This window comes from Danio rerio, chromosome 5 (genome assembly GCF_052040795.2).
Source record: "Danio rerio strain M-AB ecotype USA chromosome 5, GRCz13ab, whole genome shotgun sequence".
Classification (NCBI taxonomy): domain Eukaryota; kingdom Metazoa; phylum Chordata; class Actinopteri; order Cypriniformes; family Danionidae; genus Danio; species Danio rerio.
In genome coordinates this window covers 17,055,616-17,076,079 of record NC_141025.1, presented here as the reverse complement: position 1 = coordinate 17,076,079, position 20,464 = coordinate 17,055,616, and the positions used below count along the sequence as shown (strand labels likewise).

General features: G+C 37.6%; 1 protein-coding gene across 5 annotated transcripts in view; it reads left to right on the top strand.

The window, feature by feature from the left end:
• Positions 1 to 20,464, top strand: part of kremen1 (kringle containing transmembrane protein 1) — a 129,164-nt gene that overhangs the window by 58,867 nt on the left and 49,833 nt on the right. For all 5 annotated transcript variants that reach the window (XM_087250958.1, XM_087250955.1, XM_087250957.1 and 2 more), the window contains 1 exon segment: positions 18,338 to 18,429. In XM_087250958.1, the coding sequence (XP_087107084.1) occupies positions 18,338 to 18,429 (92 nt within the window).

The following is a 20,464-nucleotide window of genomic DNA, read 5'->3' as shown; positions in this document are numbered from 1 at the left end:
ATACACTTTTTGGAAAGGCCTTATTCTTTTGTGTGATTATGTTAACATTGGGAGTAAGTTTCTGAATCATTCAAGAGATCAGAGTTAGGGTTAGGGTTAGGGTCAAGTATTAAGTATCAGAGTTCACCCAAAACAAAAAGAAAATTCGTACAATCCTTTACTCTGTCTGTCTACTTGTTTCAAGCCTTTAGCCTTTAACAGAAGAAAAAAGCACATAAAGAAAATGTTTTGCTGAAAGCTGGAAACCGGTAACCATTGACTTCCATAGAATTTGTATTTCCTACTTTAGAAATCAGTGGTTACAGGTGTTGGGCTTTCATCGAAATATCTTTTAATGTGTTTAACAGAAAAAAGAAACTCATAAAGGTTTAAAACCTTTTTAGGAGAGTAGATTATGAGTACATTTTCATTTTTGGCTGAACTATCCCTTTAGGACTGTACTGTTCCTTTAAATAAAAGAATGCATTTTAATAACCAAAAGGGACATTGTTAGGAAATTGTGTGAGGGACTTTGTTTGGTTTTGGCGAAGTGATGTAAGAATTTTATTGACACATTCTTCTGTGTCACAATGCCAGGGTGTCTTCTCTCTCTCAAAACATCCAAACTTCACATTCACATTACCGATGTGCTATATTCACCGAAAGCCTCTCTGTCTGTGGCCATAATCTGTATTTATATCTATAAGCAACTCATTTAGACCTTCTACCACTATACCAAATTATCCTGACTTCATTTCATGTTGTTGTAGAGAAGCTAGATTTGCTCTCAAATTGTTTCTCAGAAAGTACTGCAGTGTTTGACTGTGGCCTGTGAGCGTTGGTTTATTTTTTGTGCCTGTCATTATGTGGACTCAGCAGGGCTTGAAGAGTTTACATTTGCAAAGTCGCCTCAAATCCCTCTGTCCCGAAAAAGCCGAACAACACTGTGGATGACCGATAGCCCTTTTCACCTCTCAGATTCACGTTCGCTTTAAATGCTAGTAGTAATATTCATTCATTCATTCATTCATTCATTTTGCTTCAACTTAGCCGCTGATTATTATATTAAAAAAACGAAAAATATTCCGGAATATATTTTACATAGCAGATGCCCTTCCAGCTGCAACCCAGTACTGGGAAATACCCATATACTCTTGCATTCACATATGCACTCATACACTGTTCATTCGTTCATTCATTCATTCATTCATTCATTCATTCATTTTCTTTTAGGCTTAGTCCCTTTATTAATCTTCATTCAGCAGCATACTGTATGTTTTACCAGCGGGTGCCCTTCAAGCTGCAACCCATCACTGGGAAACATCCATACACACTCATTCAAAAAACTTTAAAAAAAAACACTTTTTGCCTGACAGAGTGGCTCTGTTGGAGTTTAGGTTTCACAGTATCCTCAGCTGTTATGTCACTCCTTACGCTGACGATAGAATCTGAAGTGGTATCAGAAAACACAATGAAGGAGATGAGAGGTGGCATCAAAGAGCACACTGCTGACATACCGTTTTAAAGGCATAAGGACAGTTCACCTACAAATGATATTGTCCTTTAATATTTGATTCCTGGAAAAAAAAAACTGTCACCTCACAGCAAGAAGGTCGCTGGTTCGAGTCCTGACTGGATCAGTTGGCATTTCTGTGTGGAGTTTGCATGTTCGTTTGCGTGGGTTTCCTCTGTGTGCTCCGGTTTCCCCCACAGTCCAAAGAGATGCACTATACTGTAGGTGAATTGAATAAACTAAATTGGCTGTAGTGTGTGTGTGTGTGTATGTGTGTGTGTGTGTGTGTGTGTGTGTGTGTGTGTGTGTGTGTGTGTGTGTGTGTGTGTGTGTGTGTGAATGAGAGTGTATGGATGTTTCCCAGTACTGGGTTGCAGCTGGAATGGTATCTGCGGTGTAAAACATATGCTGCAAAAGTTCATTCCGCTGTGGTGCCCCTGATGAATAAAGTGATAAATGCATTTATCACTAGAATTAATATATACCAGAATGGCCAGAGCACTCACTCTGAGAGTTCATAATTAAAGTCAAATTAAATGTAATTATAATATTTATAAAAATATTTATAATAAATATATATAATGTATTTTTATGTAAAAAAATATTTTTTTTGTCACATCATATTTACATTCACAGCTTTTATTCATTTATTTTCCTTCAGCTTAGCCCCTTATTTATTTGGGGTCACCACAGTGGAATTAACTGCCCAAAGCTTCTATTGAGCTTTCAATGCAATCCTGGCTCATTCTGAAAACGCACCTCTATATACATTTCTGGAGAGCGCCAAATACGTTCCAGAAGCTACGTTTTTTTCTGCACTTTTTGTGATTTCAAGTTTCTCTCGCGAGTGTCATTCACGCTTGCTGTTCTTGCAAAAATTCACCAGAGGCCGCTGTCAACTGAATGACTGACTGACCGATCGACTGACCCACCCTCTCCTTCCCTAAACTCTACCAATAGTATATTAAAAAGCACAGATTGATCCTTTGAACGGCGTCATACCACCCTGTAACGGTCATTTTAAAAAACAAAATGCTTCATATTTCACGATCTCCATAAACGTATCTATGGCTATGTTTACAGAATGAGCCTATGTTGTTTGATTTTCTGTTGTCATATATTATAAAGTCATTACTCTAAAAACCTTTTATAAAATCGAGCCGATAAATGATAACGAGTTATTAGACCAGTCATTAATGTGCAAACCCCATCTCATGGCTATTGAAGGTGAAATATTCAAGAACTCTTTTGTATTTTGTAATTTTTATAAAATAGCAATGCTAGAATGGAATTCAGACACATTTAATTAGAAATTAAGCATTATAGTAATATGGGTTGCACAATTTAAATGAATAAAAATGTGACTGTTTCTGCAGTTCTGGTGTAAAATAATAAATGTGTATGTAAAAGTGAGGCCACATTCAGAAACAGCTTTAGAAACACACCAGCATGACAAGTCAGGCTGTAGAAATATAATCATCTATTTTTTTCTGTACATTTTTGGGTTCTCCACAAAAGGAATAAATGTACATAAGGGTAAAATGACAGATTTCTATTTTTTTGTGGACGTTCCCTCATACAGCCTGTCTATAGTTTAGGTGACTATATATGTGTGTGTTTGTGTGTGTGTGGGTCCAGCAGACTGTATGATATGGGAAGTGAAAGCCGGATTCAGAACGGCAGACAGAGATTAGCTGAAGAGAAGCAGATCACCGTCAGGAACAGTAGTGTTGGTTTTAGGCACAGGGTTGTGTGCTGTTATGTCTGCTGGGTGTGGATTTAGGAATGTCTTTCAGAATGTCTTTCTGTGTCAAAACAGACTTTAGCTTTTGGCTCCACAAGATCTTGCCAAACTGGCTACACAAATACAGACTTGAGAAGAACTCGGATCATCCAGAATATTCTGTCTGTCTGTTTGTCTGTCTATCTGTCTGTTTTTCCATCTGTCTGCCTGTTAATCTATCTATCTATCTATCTATCTATCTATCTATCTATCTATCTATCTATCTATCTATCTATCTATCTATCTATCTATCTATCTATCTATCTATCTATCTATCTATCTATCTATCTATCTATCTATCTATCTATCTATCTATCTATCTATCTATCTATCTTTCTATCTATCTATCTATCTTTCTATCTATCTATCTATCTATCTATCTATCTATCTATCTATCTATCTATCTATCTATCTATCTATCTATCTTTCTATCTTTCTATCTATCTATCTATCTATCTATCTATCTATCTATCTATCTATCTATCTATCTATCTATCTATCTATCTATCTTTCTATCTATCTATCTATCTATCTATCTATCTATCTATCTATCTATCTATCTATCTATCTATCTATCTATCTATCTTCTCTTCCATCCATGCATCCATCCATCTGGCAAAAGTTCCCTCTTGGTCAATAGAATAGTACATTTTAAGAGTGTCAGTAATGAGAGAGAAAAGGAGACAGGTGAATGTATTTAAACAAATGACAAGTGTTATTTGCGTAGCACACGTTTTTATACTCAGTTACGTGTAAAAGAGGAATGCTTGTGGAAAGCTGCAAGTGTGTGTGTTTCTTTAATGATGTCATAAACGGTTTGCATCTCTTTGTTGGCTTGTCTGCGCCATTTGACTTGAAAGGAGGAACTGCAGTTTTGGCTTGTCGAGAGAGCCAGAAAGCAAGAGAGAGAGTGAGAGAAAAATGGAGGTGCCAGATCCTAATATCCCTCACATTTCATCTTTATTGTGTGCTGTAAAAAAGCTATGAAAACATTGAGAGATGGGGCTGAGAGGAAACGTCCTATTAATTGTGAATAAAAGGAGCTATGAATGTTGGTAAGTCAGATGGAAAGATCTACAACTCTTCAGCTTCCAGTCAGGTCTGTTTTTACACCTCCTTGGGATAGATAAAGCAATGATAAACCCACTTTAAACTCACTTAACTTTTCATAGTACACTAAAAGCAATGTTCCTTTGTGAGGTAGTAAGGTAAATCTTATTAAGAGAAGCAGAAGTTCATTTGGTCATACTTTATATTTTGATGGTCTGTTTGTTTAATTTAAGTGACATTGCATTTACACGCCAACTAATTATCATTAGATTATAAGTAGACTGTTAGGTTGGGGTTAGTGTCGTGGTTAGGGTTAGTGTAAGTGGACTTGCTAAGTTTTTTTATAGTCGGTTAAATGTTTGTTGAAGGAGCAGTATCAGCAGATATTAAGCAGACAGTCTACTAATACTAAATTGAACCATCAAAATAAAGTGTTACCCTTTGTTTTAACTGTTTATTTGGCAGAGTCTTGTATTCTGCTGGTTTACTTGTTGGCAAATAAATGATTACCAATCCAAATACACATGTAAATAGACTCTATATTTAAGATATAACCAGGAAGACAATGTATATTCACATGATGTTTTGTCCCTAATCATAACACTAGGATACATACAGTCCCCACATCCGAAAATGCCTGCTTCCATATAAGAAAATAAAGTATACTGTATATGAGCTGATTAGTAGATCCAAATTCAAAGTAATCAATCATTGGTCAAAAGTTATATTTAAATGACCTACTACCATACTTCAGTTGACATCCTGAGGTGTGCATTTGTTGAATATTTTCTTTAATCGAAGAGTCAGTTGATGGGTGCATGTTTGGGCATTTTCCCTGATCATTGCGTGTAAAATTTTGAAATATGTTTGTGCATTGGTGGCTCAGTGGTTAGCACTATCGCCTCACAGCAAGTACTGACTAAAGTGCTACTACAATTATTTGTTCAAACTCTAAGTATAGTACTTTTGTTGCACTATGAAAGCAATTTGTTTAAATTACTATAAAAACAGAATAAAATACATTAGACAGTTAAAGCTGCAAGCAGCGATAAAAAGGACCTCGCACAAATAACGCCTGGAAAAAAATACAATGCCTGGACATGCCAAAAACTGCACTTTTAGCAGAGGAAGTTAAAAATATCGGACTTCCAGTTGGGTTTGAGATTTCGATCCAAAATCATTTTTTGTAGGTTTTGGGATTTTTGATGTATTTGCCAATTTTCGAACGTGTGCGTGAATCGTAGCTCGGGGGCCACTCCCCCAAATGTGCATAGATGACACTGTCGAGTCATTTTGTCAAACCCACTTCCGAATCCTATAAAAAACTAACATTTTGCCAAATCTGGAGCGTGTGCAAAGTTTTGTAAATTTTCGGACGTGTTTAGACCCTCAAAATCGCGATTCATTCAAGAGAATAATATTAATAATAATAATAATTATCCCAGTGTTGGGTTGCTGCTGAAAGGGCATCCGCTGTGTAAAACATATGCTGGATAAGTTGGAGGTTCAGTCCGCTGTGGCGACCTCTGATTAATAAAGGGACTTAGCTAAAAATTTATAAATGAATGAATAATAATAATAATAATAATAATAATAATAATAATAATAAAAAACAGAGCAATACCATTAGGGCCTACACACTGAAGGTGCTTGGTCCCTAATTAGTGAATAATTGTTGAAACCTCACTGAGTTCACCATTATTTATCTCATTTGCTCTAATGCACTGCTTGAAAAAACTGAATTATATTGTAATATTTTTATAATGTTAAAGCTGTATATTTAAATTTGTTTATTTTTTTTGCATATGTACCATGGCCATGTCTTGAAGTGCAATATATGAATACAACAAGCAAATATTGTGTCATAACTATCAATGATGTCAGTAATTATACTATCTTTGTATTCTATATAAATCAGTATAATGTGAGCCCAAAACTGCAAAATGATTCCATTGCAGGATGTTTTATAAATATTTTGTGTGTTTTTTTTTGTTTTTTGTTTTTTTGTAGAATATTCAGAAATGAGGAGCAGTTATTGTTTAGCGTTGAGGGTTTGCGCATCATTACAAGAGTAAAATAGACTTTAAACTGCCATGTTGACTTAGGAAGTCCTCAGAGTTTTGGCCAGATATTCTTAGTTGCTGTTGCTTGCTTTGTGTGTGTGTGTCGTTTCCTGGAGAAACTTGTTTAATTTTCCATCCTCAGTCAGTCAAGATGCTAGCTTAAGTGAAAATGCAAGCAAGCGTTAAGCATCTGTGCCTTTTCTGTTTACACTTGTTGTTTACTTGGCTGTGAAATTGAATGGTTTGTTATCCACTTTCAGATGTCAGTTCACCGAGGCGGCCTTTGATTGTTGTGGCTGAATTGACACATAATGCCGAAAAGCGCTTGTGTGATACATACAATAGACTCGGACAACTAAACAGTCAATCAGAAGTGTAGGATGAGCAGGTTCAAATATTAGCAAACACTGCATCAACTCCTTTAGTAAATATCCATGTTAACTATATGTGACCCATTTAGCCAAAAATACAAATGACCGATTTTTCTTTTCTGCCAAAAAATCATTCAAGTATTAAGTAAAGATTATGCCCTGAGTTCCACACAATCGATTTGTATTGGGAAAACATGAAGGAATTAAGTTAGTTTTTACAAGTGGATTGAACATAAAACAACTAAGTTGTCGCAAAAATACTTAGGAATTGTTGTATTCATATTATTTTTAAATAAGTAGCTTAAACAAACAGCAAACGTCATTTTTTGGGTATGTTACATGAAGATATTTTGTACATTTCCTACTTTTAATATACCAAAACCATTTGTTTATTTATTCTGTATATTTGATAAGCTCACATACTCATATATTTCTCAAATATATGCATGTAAATTCACGATTCAGTCACGATTTTTTAAACAAAATTATTTAAGACAAATTTAAGGTGAACAAGAGCTCCTTAATTACACACATACACACACACACACACACACACACACACACACACACACACACACACACACACACACACACACACACACACACACACACACACACACACACACACACACACACAGACAGACAGACAGACAGACAGACAGACAGACAGACAGACAGACAGACAGACAGACAGACAGACAGACAGACAGATAGATAGATAGATAATGAAAATACACTATACACACTTAAGCCACATCAAAACAAACTTTTATTTTGCATGCGATTAATCGTGATTAATTCTTGCCCAGCTCTACTCTAGACTTAATCTAATTTTTTAAGATTTTCTCAGTATTTAATTTATTTTCTTTGACCCTCAGTTTCCATTTTTTATGGCTGTTTCTCAGTCAAATATTATCCTATATTAACAAAACATAAATTTAAAAAAAGTCTCTTTATTGAACTTTTCAGATGATTTCAATATACCGGTGACACTTTAGTTTAAGTCACAATTCAGGCTATTTACTTTTGGCTTATCACCTCCCTATTATTACGATATTAACTGTTTATTAGTACTTCTAAAGTATAATATTATTCTTCTACAACACCAATCCTACCCAAAACCTAAACCCAATTAATAAGCCGCTAATTAGTAGTTTGAGATAACAGTCTTAGTTAATGGTTTGTAGACAGAATTGCAACTTAATAAAAAGTGTCTATAAATGCCTAATATACATTTCCAAAAATCGACACTTGGTTTTATGGTCCAGGGTTGTATGTTTAAAAAGCGCATTGTCTGTTTGTGTGCTTTGTTGTTTTTCTTTGATTCAGAAGTATAACACTAGCTCTCAGCACTTGTACAGGCTGATACTTGAGTTTCATTCCTGCCGTTGTGTACGTTTGCCATGTTGACCGAGCATGGCTTTGAGCGTATTAGGCAAATTTCCCTTGCTCATATTTGCTTTGGATACTGGTTAGCTGCAGCGCACTAATAGTGTGGCAAAAGTCGGCTTGCAAGGAAAAAAAATCTATTTTGAGTCTCAGCCTACTAAAGATTTTACATGCTTTTGTTGTTAAAGAATCCTTTCTTTATGAATAGCTCTATGCCGGATTTTTATAAGTTTATCATAAATTTTATATTTTATGATTATGGTGCATGGTAAGCGGTTATTAAAGAAAAGCTTTTGAACACAGGCCAGGCAAGAACAGCTGGTTTTCGCTCAGTTCATATGGCCAGCAATGCTGAAACAAATTAGAGAGAAAGAAAAACGAAAAGGAGAGAGAGAGTGTGTTGCAATAAAGCGTAACAGCTCGACACATTGTTCTTACACGTCAGATTTAGAGTCTCAGTGATATTTGCGGTCATGGTGGAAAGCCGTATAGTTTTGTTTGTGAATAAAATGCATTAAAAAAATATTAGCCGTAAGTAGACATTGCTGCAGCTTGTACCAATGTCAACTAAGTTCAGTCTACTTTAGATCCCTGCTCACTTCATGAAGAAGATTTTAATGCTCTGAGGTTGCTCGTTCATATTTCAGAAGACGTCTGCTAAAATTCATTTGGAAATTAAAGTTGTAGACAGCAAATGTATAATTCACCCAGAAGCGAACGTCCTGTCACTTTGGATTTATCTTAATCTAAAAGCTTACGGTAGTTAAAATAATAATAATAATAATAATAATAATAATAATAATAATAATAATAATAATAATGATGTAAATGCAACTTTTCATCTCACCATTCTAACTATTTGTGGTGAAATTGTGAGTTTAGGTGACTCAGTGACACAGTGGCTCAGTTGCTAGTACTGTCACCTCACTGCAAGAAGGTTGCTGGTTCGACTCCCAGCTGGGCCAGTTGACATTTCTCTGTGGAGTTTGTATGTTCTCCCCGTGTTTGTGTGGGTTTTCTCCAGGTGCTCCGGGTTCGGTCCAAAGACATGTGCTATAGGTGAACTGAATAAACTAAACTGGTTGTAGTGTATGTGTGTAAATGTGAAAGTGTAAGGGTATTTCCCAGTACTGGGTTGTAGCTGGAAGGTCATCTGCTGTGTAAAACATATGCTGAATAAGTTTACGGTTCATTTCAATCTTGTTTTTAATTTGTTTGTCTCACCTTTCTTTATCCATATAGACAACTTGTCCAGTGTGGTCGTTTTGTTTGGTAGCTCGCTTTGTATGGAGTAGTATTGTAATACAGAGCACTCTGGTTCGAATCCGGTAAAGCATGGTTCCATAAAATAGATAAAAGTAATGTAAAATCAGGGTAGAGAGTCATTTTTCTTTTTTATGTTTGCGACGGAAAACACTGTTGTTTGGGTTTAGGGCAGTAGTTCGCTAGGTGACCTGTATGGCTACTAGAGCTTAGATTAGGCCCAAACAGTGAAACCCAACCCTACCCGAGCCAGTGCACCTTGTGTCTGAGCCTTAGCCGGTCGGACACATTAACTGTAATTACAGTATGAGCCCGAGCGTGATTTAAACCAGACTATTTTTTTTATCCGTTATAACAGACATTCTCAACTGCAGTTCTGAGATGAAACTACAGAAATGAGTTTAGATTGGTCTTAATGAATAATGTAACATGGACGAGGCATGCAAACTGCATTGTTTGTTTATTCAGAATGGATTGTAACTAAAGAGGACATTGAAGGCTGACTATCATCCTTTTTTTCTACCATGGCAAGCCTGCTTCTTGACATGTGTCTGTTCATCTTAGAAGTTCCCGTTTTACGCCTCTTTCACACAGCATGTGTAAGCAGCGCTTGTTTTTTTCAGTGTCCATGTTAACGAATAAATATAAGAGCTTCATACCGCACACAGAAGCAGCACATCAGTGCAGAGCATGAGCAGAGCTGAAGCAGCAGAGCCATGATCATTTCAGTGCTGAGCCTGTTTTTGACACTACTCATGCTCAATTAAAGTGACAGTGCATTGATAATGACCAAAACACATTGAATGACGGAAAAAATGAGCAGTTTTACCCAATAAATGCATCGATAAGATCTGCTGATTTTATGCAGTGTTTCTGCTCTACATTCGAGCTGCTTCTACTCTGCTTGTGTGTGCAATGTGTGCCAGTGGACGAGACGCTGTTGCAGGAACTAGACCATTGCTGCGCATTGCACGCTTTAGCAAATGTGTAACTTTGTAGACCCAAATGTGTTGCTTGGGCTGACTTATTCATATCATATTCATATTTCTAATTATGGCAAAACTTTCCACCCAATTGGGCTAATTAAGTAATGACTTAAAAAAAAATAGAAATGCTTGATCACGGCCCGTTCTGAAGATAGTGGCAGAAAATATCAGCCTGGCCCTGCTCTGCCTGGCTCAGGCAGAGAATCTAAACTCTAATGCTGCGTTCACATCAAACATGTATGAAGCGTCAAGCTCGAGTGATTTACATGTTAAGCCAATGCAGAGATGCAAATAGACATCCTGTAGTGCGAATGATGTGATTCACGCGAATGAAGCGTCGTAAGGTGAGCATTTTGCGCAGTCAACGAAACGCTTGAGTTGGAAAATCAGAACTTCAGCGGACGTTCCCTCCATTTTAACCAATCAGGAGCTTGCTCTTTTAAGGGCGTGATTATGATGTAGCGTCTGTTGTTGGTGTCCCGGGGGAAAATCCTCTTGCAAACACCGAACGACAGTTTATCAAACTGAGCTCGGCTCAGTCTGAAGCACCGTTGAAAGTTTCCATCTTCCAGCTATAGTTTCTGGAAGAGTTGATGAACTCACAGAGCTGGGTGCACCTCTGAAAGGATCTAGTGGTCTCAGACACGGCTCCAAATGAATTAACGCTGTTTATCTGCCTTCTTAAAGCTCACAACTGTTCTCTCAATAAAATCCATGTTAGCCATTTAGCAATGAAGCTAGAGTCACCGGTCAGATAGAAGCCCTGCCCATGATGTGAATCCGTGACTATTGTGAAGTGAATTTGACGCGTGAATGAAGTTAATTTGATGCGCGAATGAAGTGTGTAAACTCAAAAAATTCACACGTCTATTTACGTGCAAATAGCACAATTTATCTGCACGTTCTGCATCTGGTATGAACACAGCATAATGGTGATCCTTTTTGTTGATGTGTAAAAGAGGGAGGTGTATCTGAAACATAACCTAAACGTAATCTAATAGTGTAGACAGCACCCTCTAGAGGATACGTCATCTGAATTGTGCAACGAAAGGTACCCAAAGCAACATGCTTTGCTTTTAAAAAATAAAGTGAGTGTAAGCTCAGATTTTCAATGTGGTTTTGGATGTTTTCTGACTCTATACACAATAAAACATGCAAAATTGTGTATTTATATTATATGATGTTTTCACAATATGAGTAGTTAGCGCAGAAACAGATCTCATTGTTAGTTGATGTTTCCTAGGGCTAGTTCTGAAGTCTTGTCATCTCCTTTAGGAGGTTATAAATCTCCGAAAGCAGGGGTAATTCCCTGTCCCATTAAGCAGGCCGGACAGATGATGTCCCCGTCATTACGGTAACACATGAAAGGCCCTGAGATTCTTTACTCATTCTGTGAAGGGACTTGACCCTGAAGGCTTAACCGGACACACACACTTATCATCATAAAGTAAGACTCCTGCGCACACACCTGCACATACACGTAAGCACATTTTGAGGAGTCCTGGGGGCAAAACAGGCCTGTGTTTGGTGATCAAAGCCACCTATTATATCTGGTGTAGGACGGCAGGGGCAGTACTTTCCTCTCAGCCCTGAGGAAAGGAGGGGAGTGATTAGAGGCCTTTAAACTGATGAATTAAAGGATTAGTTTGTGCAGAAAAAAATAATTCTTCATCATTTATTTGACCTTGCGGCATGACAAACCTGCACATTATTAATTCTTGCATGAAATAGAGATTTTAAAAACGTTTGATTGCTGGTGGCTGCTTTTAAGCTTCCAAAGCACCCTGTCTGTATCAGAAAATAAGACTGATTAAGATAATTCATGGACATAATATATCATATTTATGGACATAAACGCAAAGAAAATTGTGAGTTGAGTTGAATCTATGAAGCAAAACAATCAAATTGGTGAACAGATCATTCAAATTTGTCAACTTTATTGTAAGATTTCCTCAAAAAAATGTTTCACAGTTCCACTAAATATTAGCAGCTCTTAATATAAACATATTAGCTGACTATAGCTAATTCATTCATTCATTTTCTTGTCAGCTTAGTCCCTTTATTAATCCGGGGTCGCCACAGCGGAATGAACCGCCAACTTATCCAGCAAGTTTTTTACGCAGCGGATGCCCTTCCAGCCCCAACCCATCTCTGGGAAACATACACACACACACACACACAATTATTCACTATGGACAATTTAGCCTACCCAATTCACCTGTACCGCATGTCTTTGGACTGTGGGGGAAACCGGAGCACCCGGAGAAAACCCACGCAAACGCAGGGAGAACATGCAAGCTCCACACAGAAACGCCAACTGAGCCGAGGATCGAACCAGCGAACTTCTTGCTGTGAGGCGAACATGCTACCCACTGCGCCACTGCATCGCCACTATAGCTAATAATTTTGACAATTTTTTTTATTAGTATTAGTTGTTAACTGTTAAGTCCTTTCTTAGCATAAACAATGTTCCAATGCACTGCCTTTCAAGGTATACTCTATTTTAGGGCTGTGCAATTTGGGGAAAATATCTAATTGCGATTTAATTTATTTGTATTTTTTTATAGCAGTAGACGCCATCATCCCACTCGTCTGATCTTTCTTGTTTGTTTGTTTAATTGTGGGTGCTCAGTGTAGTTCTTTGCAATTCTGATTGGGTAGAACGAAAGCGTGTATACTCAATTGGAAAGTAAGGTTGTCACACACAGACGGCAGTCATGCATTTGCCCTGGGTGGGGGAAATTAAATTATTTATATTTAAATCGCAGCCTTTAGCCTATTAGCCAATCGAAACATTTTAAATCGCGATTGCGATTCGATATTGATTAAGTGCACAGCCCTACTCTATTTAATAAAAAAGGTGCTCAACATAAGCGCAGTAAAAAATAATTCTCATTAAATACTTGTATTTTGTCTACAAATGTTGTAAGCAATAAAAAAATGTGTTCATTTTTAATCTCTGGCATAAACATGAATACACATGACAACATGAATACACATGACATCTAATGTTGGGTGGAAGCCAGACATATAACATTATATTACATTTAATTATTATTGGTAATGTTTGTTAATTGTTTGATTTGCTTTTTTACTCAAATTAGTTTTTTAATAAGTTGCACTTATTTATTTATGCAGTGTGGAGTTTGCATGTTCTCCCTGTTTTGACATGGGTTACCTTTGGGGTGCTCCGGTTTCCCCCACAGTCAAAGACAAGCGCTATAGGTGAATTGAATAAACTAAATTGGGTGTAGTGTATGTGTGTGACTGAGTGTTTCCCAGTACTGGGTTGTGGCTGGAAAGGCATCCAATCTGTGGTTCATTCCACTGTAGTGACCCCTGATGAATAAAGGGACTAAGCCAAAGGAAAATAAATGATTTAGCATACATGTGTATTCAACCCGCATGTGCACCCTACCCGCATAGAGCTGGGATCAAATCGTTATTGTTTATTCGGGTCGGTTGCTCTAACAAAGAGGCTAAAGACCATGGCCTCTAGCATCTGTTGGAATAAGGATTACCTGCATAGCACTTCACTAGTTGGCCTCCATTACACTCACTCCCGGACGAGCCCCCACATACAACCCACCGGTCCTACTGCACCCAATCTGCTCTGTGTTGGGATCAAACTGGCGATTCTTTGCATGGAAGTCGGTTGCAGTAACAAGGTGGCTAAAGACCATGGCCTCTAATGTCTGTCGCTAAAGCACCTTAGGAGGTCAGAGGAGTGAGGTTAACCTGCATAGCACTTTGCTAGCTGGCCTCCGTTACACTCACCTCCCTAAACCTCTATCCGGGTCATGGCACCAGTGTAACCCTGCTGGTCCTACGCCAACTACACCTGTTCTGAGCCAGGATCTAACTGGCGATTCTCTGCATGGGAGTCGGTGGCTTTGAGATTATGGCTTCTAGGCTAAGACCATGGCTACCTTTTGAGGTCAGAGGAGTGAGGTTTACCTGCATAGCACTTCGCTAGCTTGCTTCTTTTACAGACTTTTATGTAGTGACATACAAATGAGAATAAAAAGAGCACTTCAGATCATCTGAGCAGCAGTTACACTGTGAATGTTATGGCAATTCTACAGTAATGTAGTTTGTTTTCTCAGAGCATATGGAAAGGAGAGAGAGTGTTGTGGGTTGTTTGTCAAACCCACTCACCAGTGTGAAGCACACTCAGAATTGCATGATATTTCCAGAAACACGTGAAAAGTGTTGATGAGAAGGTGTCTGGTGCATATGGAGAGTGTGTCCAGCAAGTGGATTGTTAAGCCCAACCATATACCTTCAAATATTGTATAGTTTTTAATAATAGAAATAATTTCGTGGCAAGTGGCACAATGTCTCAGTGGTTAGCACTGTCACCTTACAGCAAGAAGGTTGGTTACTGGTTCGAGTCCCGACTGTCTCAGTTGGCGATTCTGTGTGGAGTTTGCATGTTCCCCTTGTGTTCATGTGAGTTTCCTCCGCATGCTCCAGTTTCCCCAACAGTCTAAAGACATGCAGCATAGGGGAATTGAATAAGCTAAATTGGCCTTATTGTATGAGTTTGTGTGTAAATGAGAGTGTGCATGGGTTTTCCAGTATTGTGTTGCTGCAGGAAGGGCATCTTCTGTGTAAAACATATGCCAGAATAGTTGGTGGTTTATTTTAGATGGTGACCCCTGATAAATAAGGGACTAAACCTGAATGAATGAATATTTTGGGAATTTATTTGGTAATTACTTTTATTTTAATATATACAATCTATAAATTTTGCTTATTTAGCAGCTTATTGTTGAATTTAAATATGGTAAAATACAGTAGATTATTTTTTTCATGTCCAAAAATGATTTGTTATCTGCTTAACCGCTAGCTGACTTCGCTATGAGTTGTGTGGACACTTACAAAATCCTGATGGTGCTTTTAGGGTCAATTTGGTGCTTGGCATGCTCAAGTTCTCATTTACTTTTGTCAAGACAAGTGTCTAAAACTATTCCTCAAGACTTCCCAATCTGAGATCCACAGACGATCAAAAGTCGTGTGGCTTTGGAAATGCAATGATGGTGAGTAAATGATGACAGAACTCTTATTTTTGGTTGAATTATTCCTCTGAGTGCTCGCCGGGTGACCTCCAGAAGCAGCCTGGATCAAATAAAGCCATATAGAAACCTGGCACAGTATACGAGTCTGTTTATATGTGTCTGCCAACAAGAAAGATTCCTCTTATAATCTAATCTCCTCCATTGAACCTCAATTGCCCTCAAGACTTTCAACTCCAAACAGGTGTCTTTCCTGAAGAGGTGAATACATTATTCAAAAAAAGCTATGCAAAGTAGCCATTATACTTGACTGAGTCATGATGAAAATCCCATCGGGCCGTAGGGGTTTGTCGATCTTGATGGTCGAAATACACACTCGCTTCCAAAGCCAGACTGGTTTGTTAGCAAGCCAGATCTCATTCTCCTAAACAGAAAAGAAAAAAAAGGAGGGAAAACGAGAGATGTTTAGCCGACTCCAACCTGAGGTTAAGTTTCCCCGGACACAAAAAAGAAAGCACATGAAAAGACGCTTCACTCAATACACTTTCCTGTTGTAAAGAGAGAAGAAGAGAAGCTGGAAAGTGTTTTTGATAGGGGAAGAAAAGACCATGGCACGCCCTTTTGATTCCTCTTCACAATGGCTGAAATCAGATAGCTGTCGCCTCGGGCTTGAGCTGGAGACGTTGCATTGTAGCTCCTCAAAGATGAGAAGAATGGCTTTTCTAGCAATTATCGTTATTTCTGGCGGCGCAGGCACCCGTAGCGCACGTGAAGGGGGATTCGGTCGGGCTGTTTTCTGATGAACGTGCGGTTCCTGAAGAAATAAACCAATCACTGCCTTGTCTGGCTGTGCGGTTGTAATCAATACCTTGTTTCGTAGGCTTTTTCGGGCTTCAAGGTTTAAAGTACGCACCGGAGAGCTTAAAGGGGTTTTGAAGCAGACAAAAAGACGGAGAGCTCCACAGGTCACTGTCTGGAAAGGAACAAAGGTTTTTCCCCAGGCCTTCGACTCGACAGTGACCTGGAGGTGGACATGCTTGGATGGATAAGGCCAGGGGAGAAAAAAAAAAGCTCAATAAAGCACGTAGGTTCAGGCTTTAGGGGGTGTTTCTGTCTGACTGACAACCCATGAAAAGCTTTTCTCTTTAGTGACAGCTTTGCTTGAACTAAATCATCTGCAGGAACTAACTAAAAGAGCAGCAATGGTACTTACTAATGAGCGTCGTCGGCAGCATGACAGTCTCTTAGCTGTTTTCGTAGTAGTTAGTAGTAGTTTTTTTTTTTTACAAGAAACTACGCTACAGTTCAAAAGTTAGGTGTAAGATTGTTCTTTTTTCTTTTAAAAATGGATTGCGTTTATCAAAAGTGACAGTAAAGACTTTTGAACTTTCTTTGCATCAAGAAATCCTTAATTGAGCAGTACAGCGTTTGATAGGTTGTAGTAATTTTGAGCAGCAACTCAGCACATTATGATGTTTTATGAAGGATTATGTGGCACTGAACATTGCTATACAAATCTGCTAATTAGTTTCTCATTGTGAAGTTTATTTATAAAATAATTTCGAGAGGATCACGTGCTTATGATTGTACATGGCTGGTCCCGCATTAGCTAATGATTGATTCACCAATCAGACGATTCCTAACTCACTATAACTACTGAGTTTCTTACCTCAGTATCTTCGTCTTGAAGAATGCCCCTTCCCATCCCTACTCCCTCTTTTCTAGATGAGTGACACGGCGGCCCAGTGATTAGCTTAAAATCCCTACTTAACCAGTCGACATTTCTGTGTGGAGTTTGCTCATTCTCCCTGTGCTCGCGTGGGTTTTCCCCGGGTTCTCCGGTTTCCTCCCATAGTCCAAAAAACACGCAACCTAAGTAAATTAAACATACCGAATTGGCACCTTAGTCAAGCTCTTATATCTCTCTTTAGTCATTCCTATATCTGTTAAATCTAAGTAAGGGGACTTTATCGAGATCTACCTGAGCTCAAACTCCCCTCTTTCCCTTCTATTGAGAGGGAGCCAAGGGCTCGAGGATCTTATAAGCTCAATACTCTTTCCTTGGACAGCATGCCGGACAAGCTTATTATAATCATCAGCTAAGTGTGAACTCTTTAATTTCGCAATTAATTTATCCTTTATTGCCATTTTTGCAGTTTGAAGCAATAAATTGCATAAGAAATAAAGCATAATAAAATACAGTTACACCGTGTAAGAATTGCTGGGTTTCACACAGTTCCTTCATGTTGTCCCAAAACAAACTGACTTTATCATTTTTACAAATTTAAATAGACTAAACATAAAACAATTAAGTTCGCTTAAGAATTGTGTTGTTTCAATCCAAACTTCAAACAAGAACAAGAAAAACAGGAAAACTATTTTCATCTCATGAATTTACCATTACCATCATTTACATATGAACATTTGAGATGCACAAACCAAAGTGCGATCTGAAATTTTCTTCTAAAATGAACCTTTTTCTCAGCCTCCTATGTTCATGTTCAGTTGTTTCACTTTAAAGGCAATGAAAATAAGCAGTTCCGTGCCATAAATGTAAAATTACTGAACCTACACACAGGAGGCAGAGATAAATTCTCATTTTAAATACAGTGTAGGTCACTTTGTGAAACACTTTGGTAACATTTACTCATATTTATTCATGTTAAAGCAACTTTGAACATCAGAGGCTTTAAAAATAAACATTTCAAGTTAGAGCTGCACAATATTGTGATGTTTAGTTTTTTCTGCGATTATATATGATGATGATGATGATATTTGGTTGTTTTTAGGTTGTGTTGGAAAGTGATCAAAGCCGTCCTGTGCCTGCTGGGATCTTATATAAATACATTTATTTGTACTTTAATATACATAACTACCGTAACAATGCTTTGAACATTAAAAAAGTCTGTTTTTCTCACACAGGAACCCAGATGGAGATGTCCGTCCCTGGTGTTACATTGCAGATCTCGAGGACGGATCTTACTGGAAATACTGCGATATCCCCACCTGCCAAAGTAAGTGTTTGAAAGGGGAAAACAGTACAGAGAAACCGAAATGAACAACGAGAGCAAGCTAAAGAAGAAACTAGGCCAAAAAAACTTGAAGTTCCCATCATCTGGATTATAAATCTGATATGCATAACCGCATTTTTGGAAAGGATTTTAATTGCTCCATCAGAAATCAGAATGTCCCAGCATGCACAGATACGTTCGTGGTGCTTGTCATCACTTGATGCTTTTTTACGTTCTCAACACTGAGCGTACACAAGCATCTGTGTTTGTATTCAAACTTTGGGTTTCCTTTTAAAGTGCTCTGATTGATCATTGATGATTCTAAACCTGCATTCACTATTGTTTCACATAATCAGCGCAGACAAATTTCTTTTTTTTTTTCTCCTTTGGTATTAGTGCATATGTCTATCCGTGCATGTCTCAAGGGCATGTACGTATGTGCATGTGGATACAAGTGCAAACTCATTTACCTGTCAGTCAAGTTCATATAATACCGCTAAGCTTGTTTTCTACTGTACTGGCAGAGAATGAAAATGTGTGTGTGAGACTAAATGTCCCCACAAGTACAGTTATACCAGTAATTTTTCACCTTGTGGGGACATTTATCTTCACATTAAGAAACCGGCTCATACACATAAACAGTATTAAAGGTATGTGGGCTGTAACTGCGTCGGTACCTTTTCAAAGGTACAAAGTTTAACCTAAAAGGTCTGTATTATTACCTAAAGGGTTCATATTAGTACCTAAAAAGTACTAAAGTGTTTTTCTTCTTTTTTAGGCACTAATATTAATATTTACGTTTGAGGTATCATAAAGTACCACTTCAGTGACAGCTTACTTTTATTTCTGAGAGTGCAAATACAGAATTAAGTATTTTTAAAATGCAAAACCGCACAATGTTTTCTGTTAAGGTCAGGTTTGGAGAACAGAATACATATCCTGAACAGTATAAGAATCATTACATCCATGGAAAGTCTCCATAAAATATAAAAAAAAAAAACGAAAGAAATGTCCCCACATAGTAATGCCAGTAAACTTTGACCTTGTGGAGACATTAGCACCTTTCACACAGTAAAACCGGTGAATATCCGGAAAATTTCCGAAATGACTTTATCGGTAAATTAAAAAAAGAGCTGTTCACACAGGCAAGGACGTTCTGGAATTTTCTGGAAAAGAGCATTCACACATACTGTACATTCCAATATACCGGTAAATTCTGACATCATTAACCAGAAATGAGCTCTAAATTGCTGAGCTTATATTTGTAAACATCGGAACGAAAATTAAACAAATTTACCGGCATTTTCAAAAAGGACTTGTTTACACATGATCCTATTTATTGATCTGAAATATCTATTATTCTGGAAAATTGCTAGTAATTTTCCAGAAATGTCTGTATATGTGAAAGGGCTATTATTTAGAGAAAAATACTTTATTTATTGTAACTTATGAGCCATTTTTCTCATTGGGACCAAAAATGTCCCTACAAGTAAAGCAATGCCAGTAAATTTTAACATTGTGAAGCCATTTTTTTGGTCCCCATTAGGAAAATGACTCATAAGATACAAAAAATAAAGATTATTTTCCTTGAGGGTTGATTTAAGGGATACGGTTGAGGTAGGGGGGGGGGGGGTAGAATATACAGTCTAAACAGTATAAAAATCGTTACATCTATGGCAAGTCTCCATAAAACATGAAAAATAAAAACTGAACCAAATGTTCCCACAATTATAGCAATGGCAGTACATTTTGACCTTGTGGAGACATTAGCCTTTTTCACACAGTGATACCGGTAAATATCCAGAAAATTTCCACAGGCAAAGGCGTTCCGGAATATTTTTGGAAAAGACCATGCATACAAACATTCCAAAATACCAGCAAATTCTGACATCATTAACCAGCAGAAATGAGCTTTAAATGGCTGCGCTTGTATTTGTAAACATTTGCCAGAAAGAAAAAAAAAAAAATAGCTGCAACAAATTTACCGGTATTTATAAAAAGGGCCCCTTCAAACTTGATCTCTTTCTCGAAAGTTGAT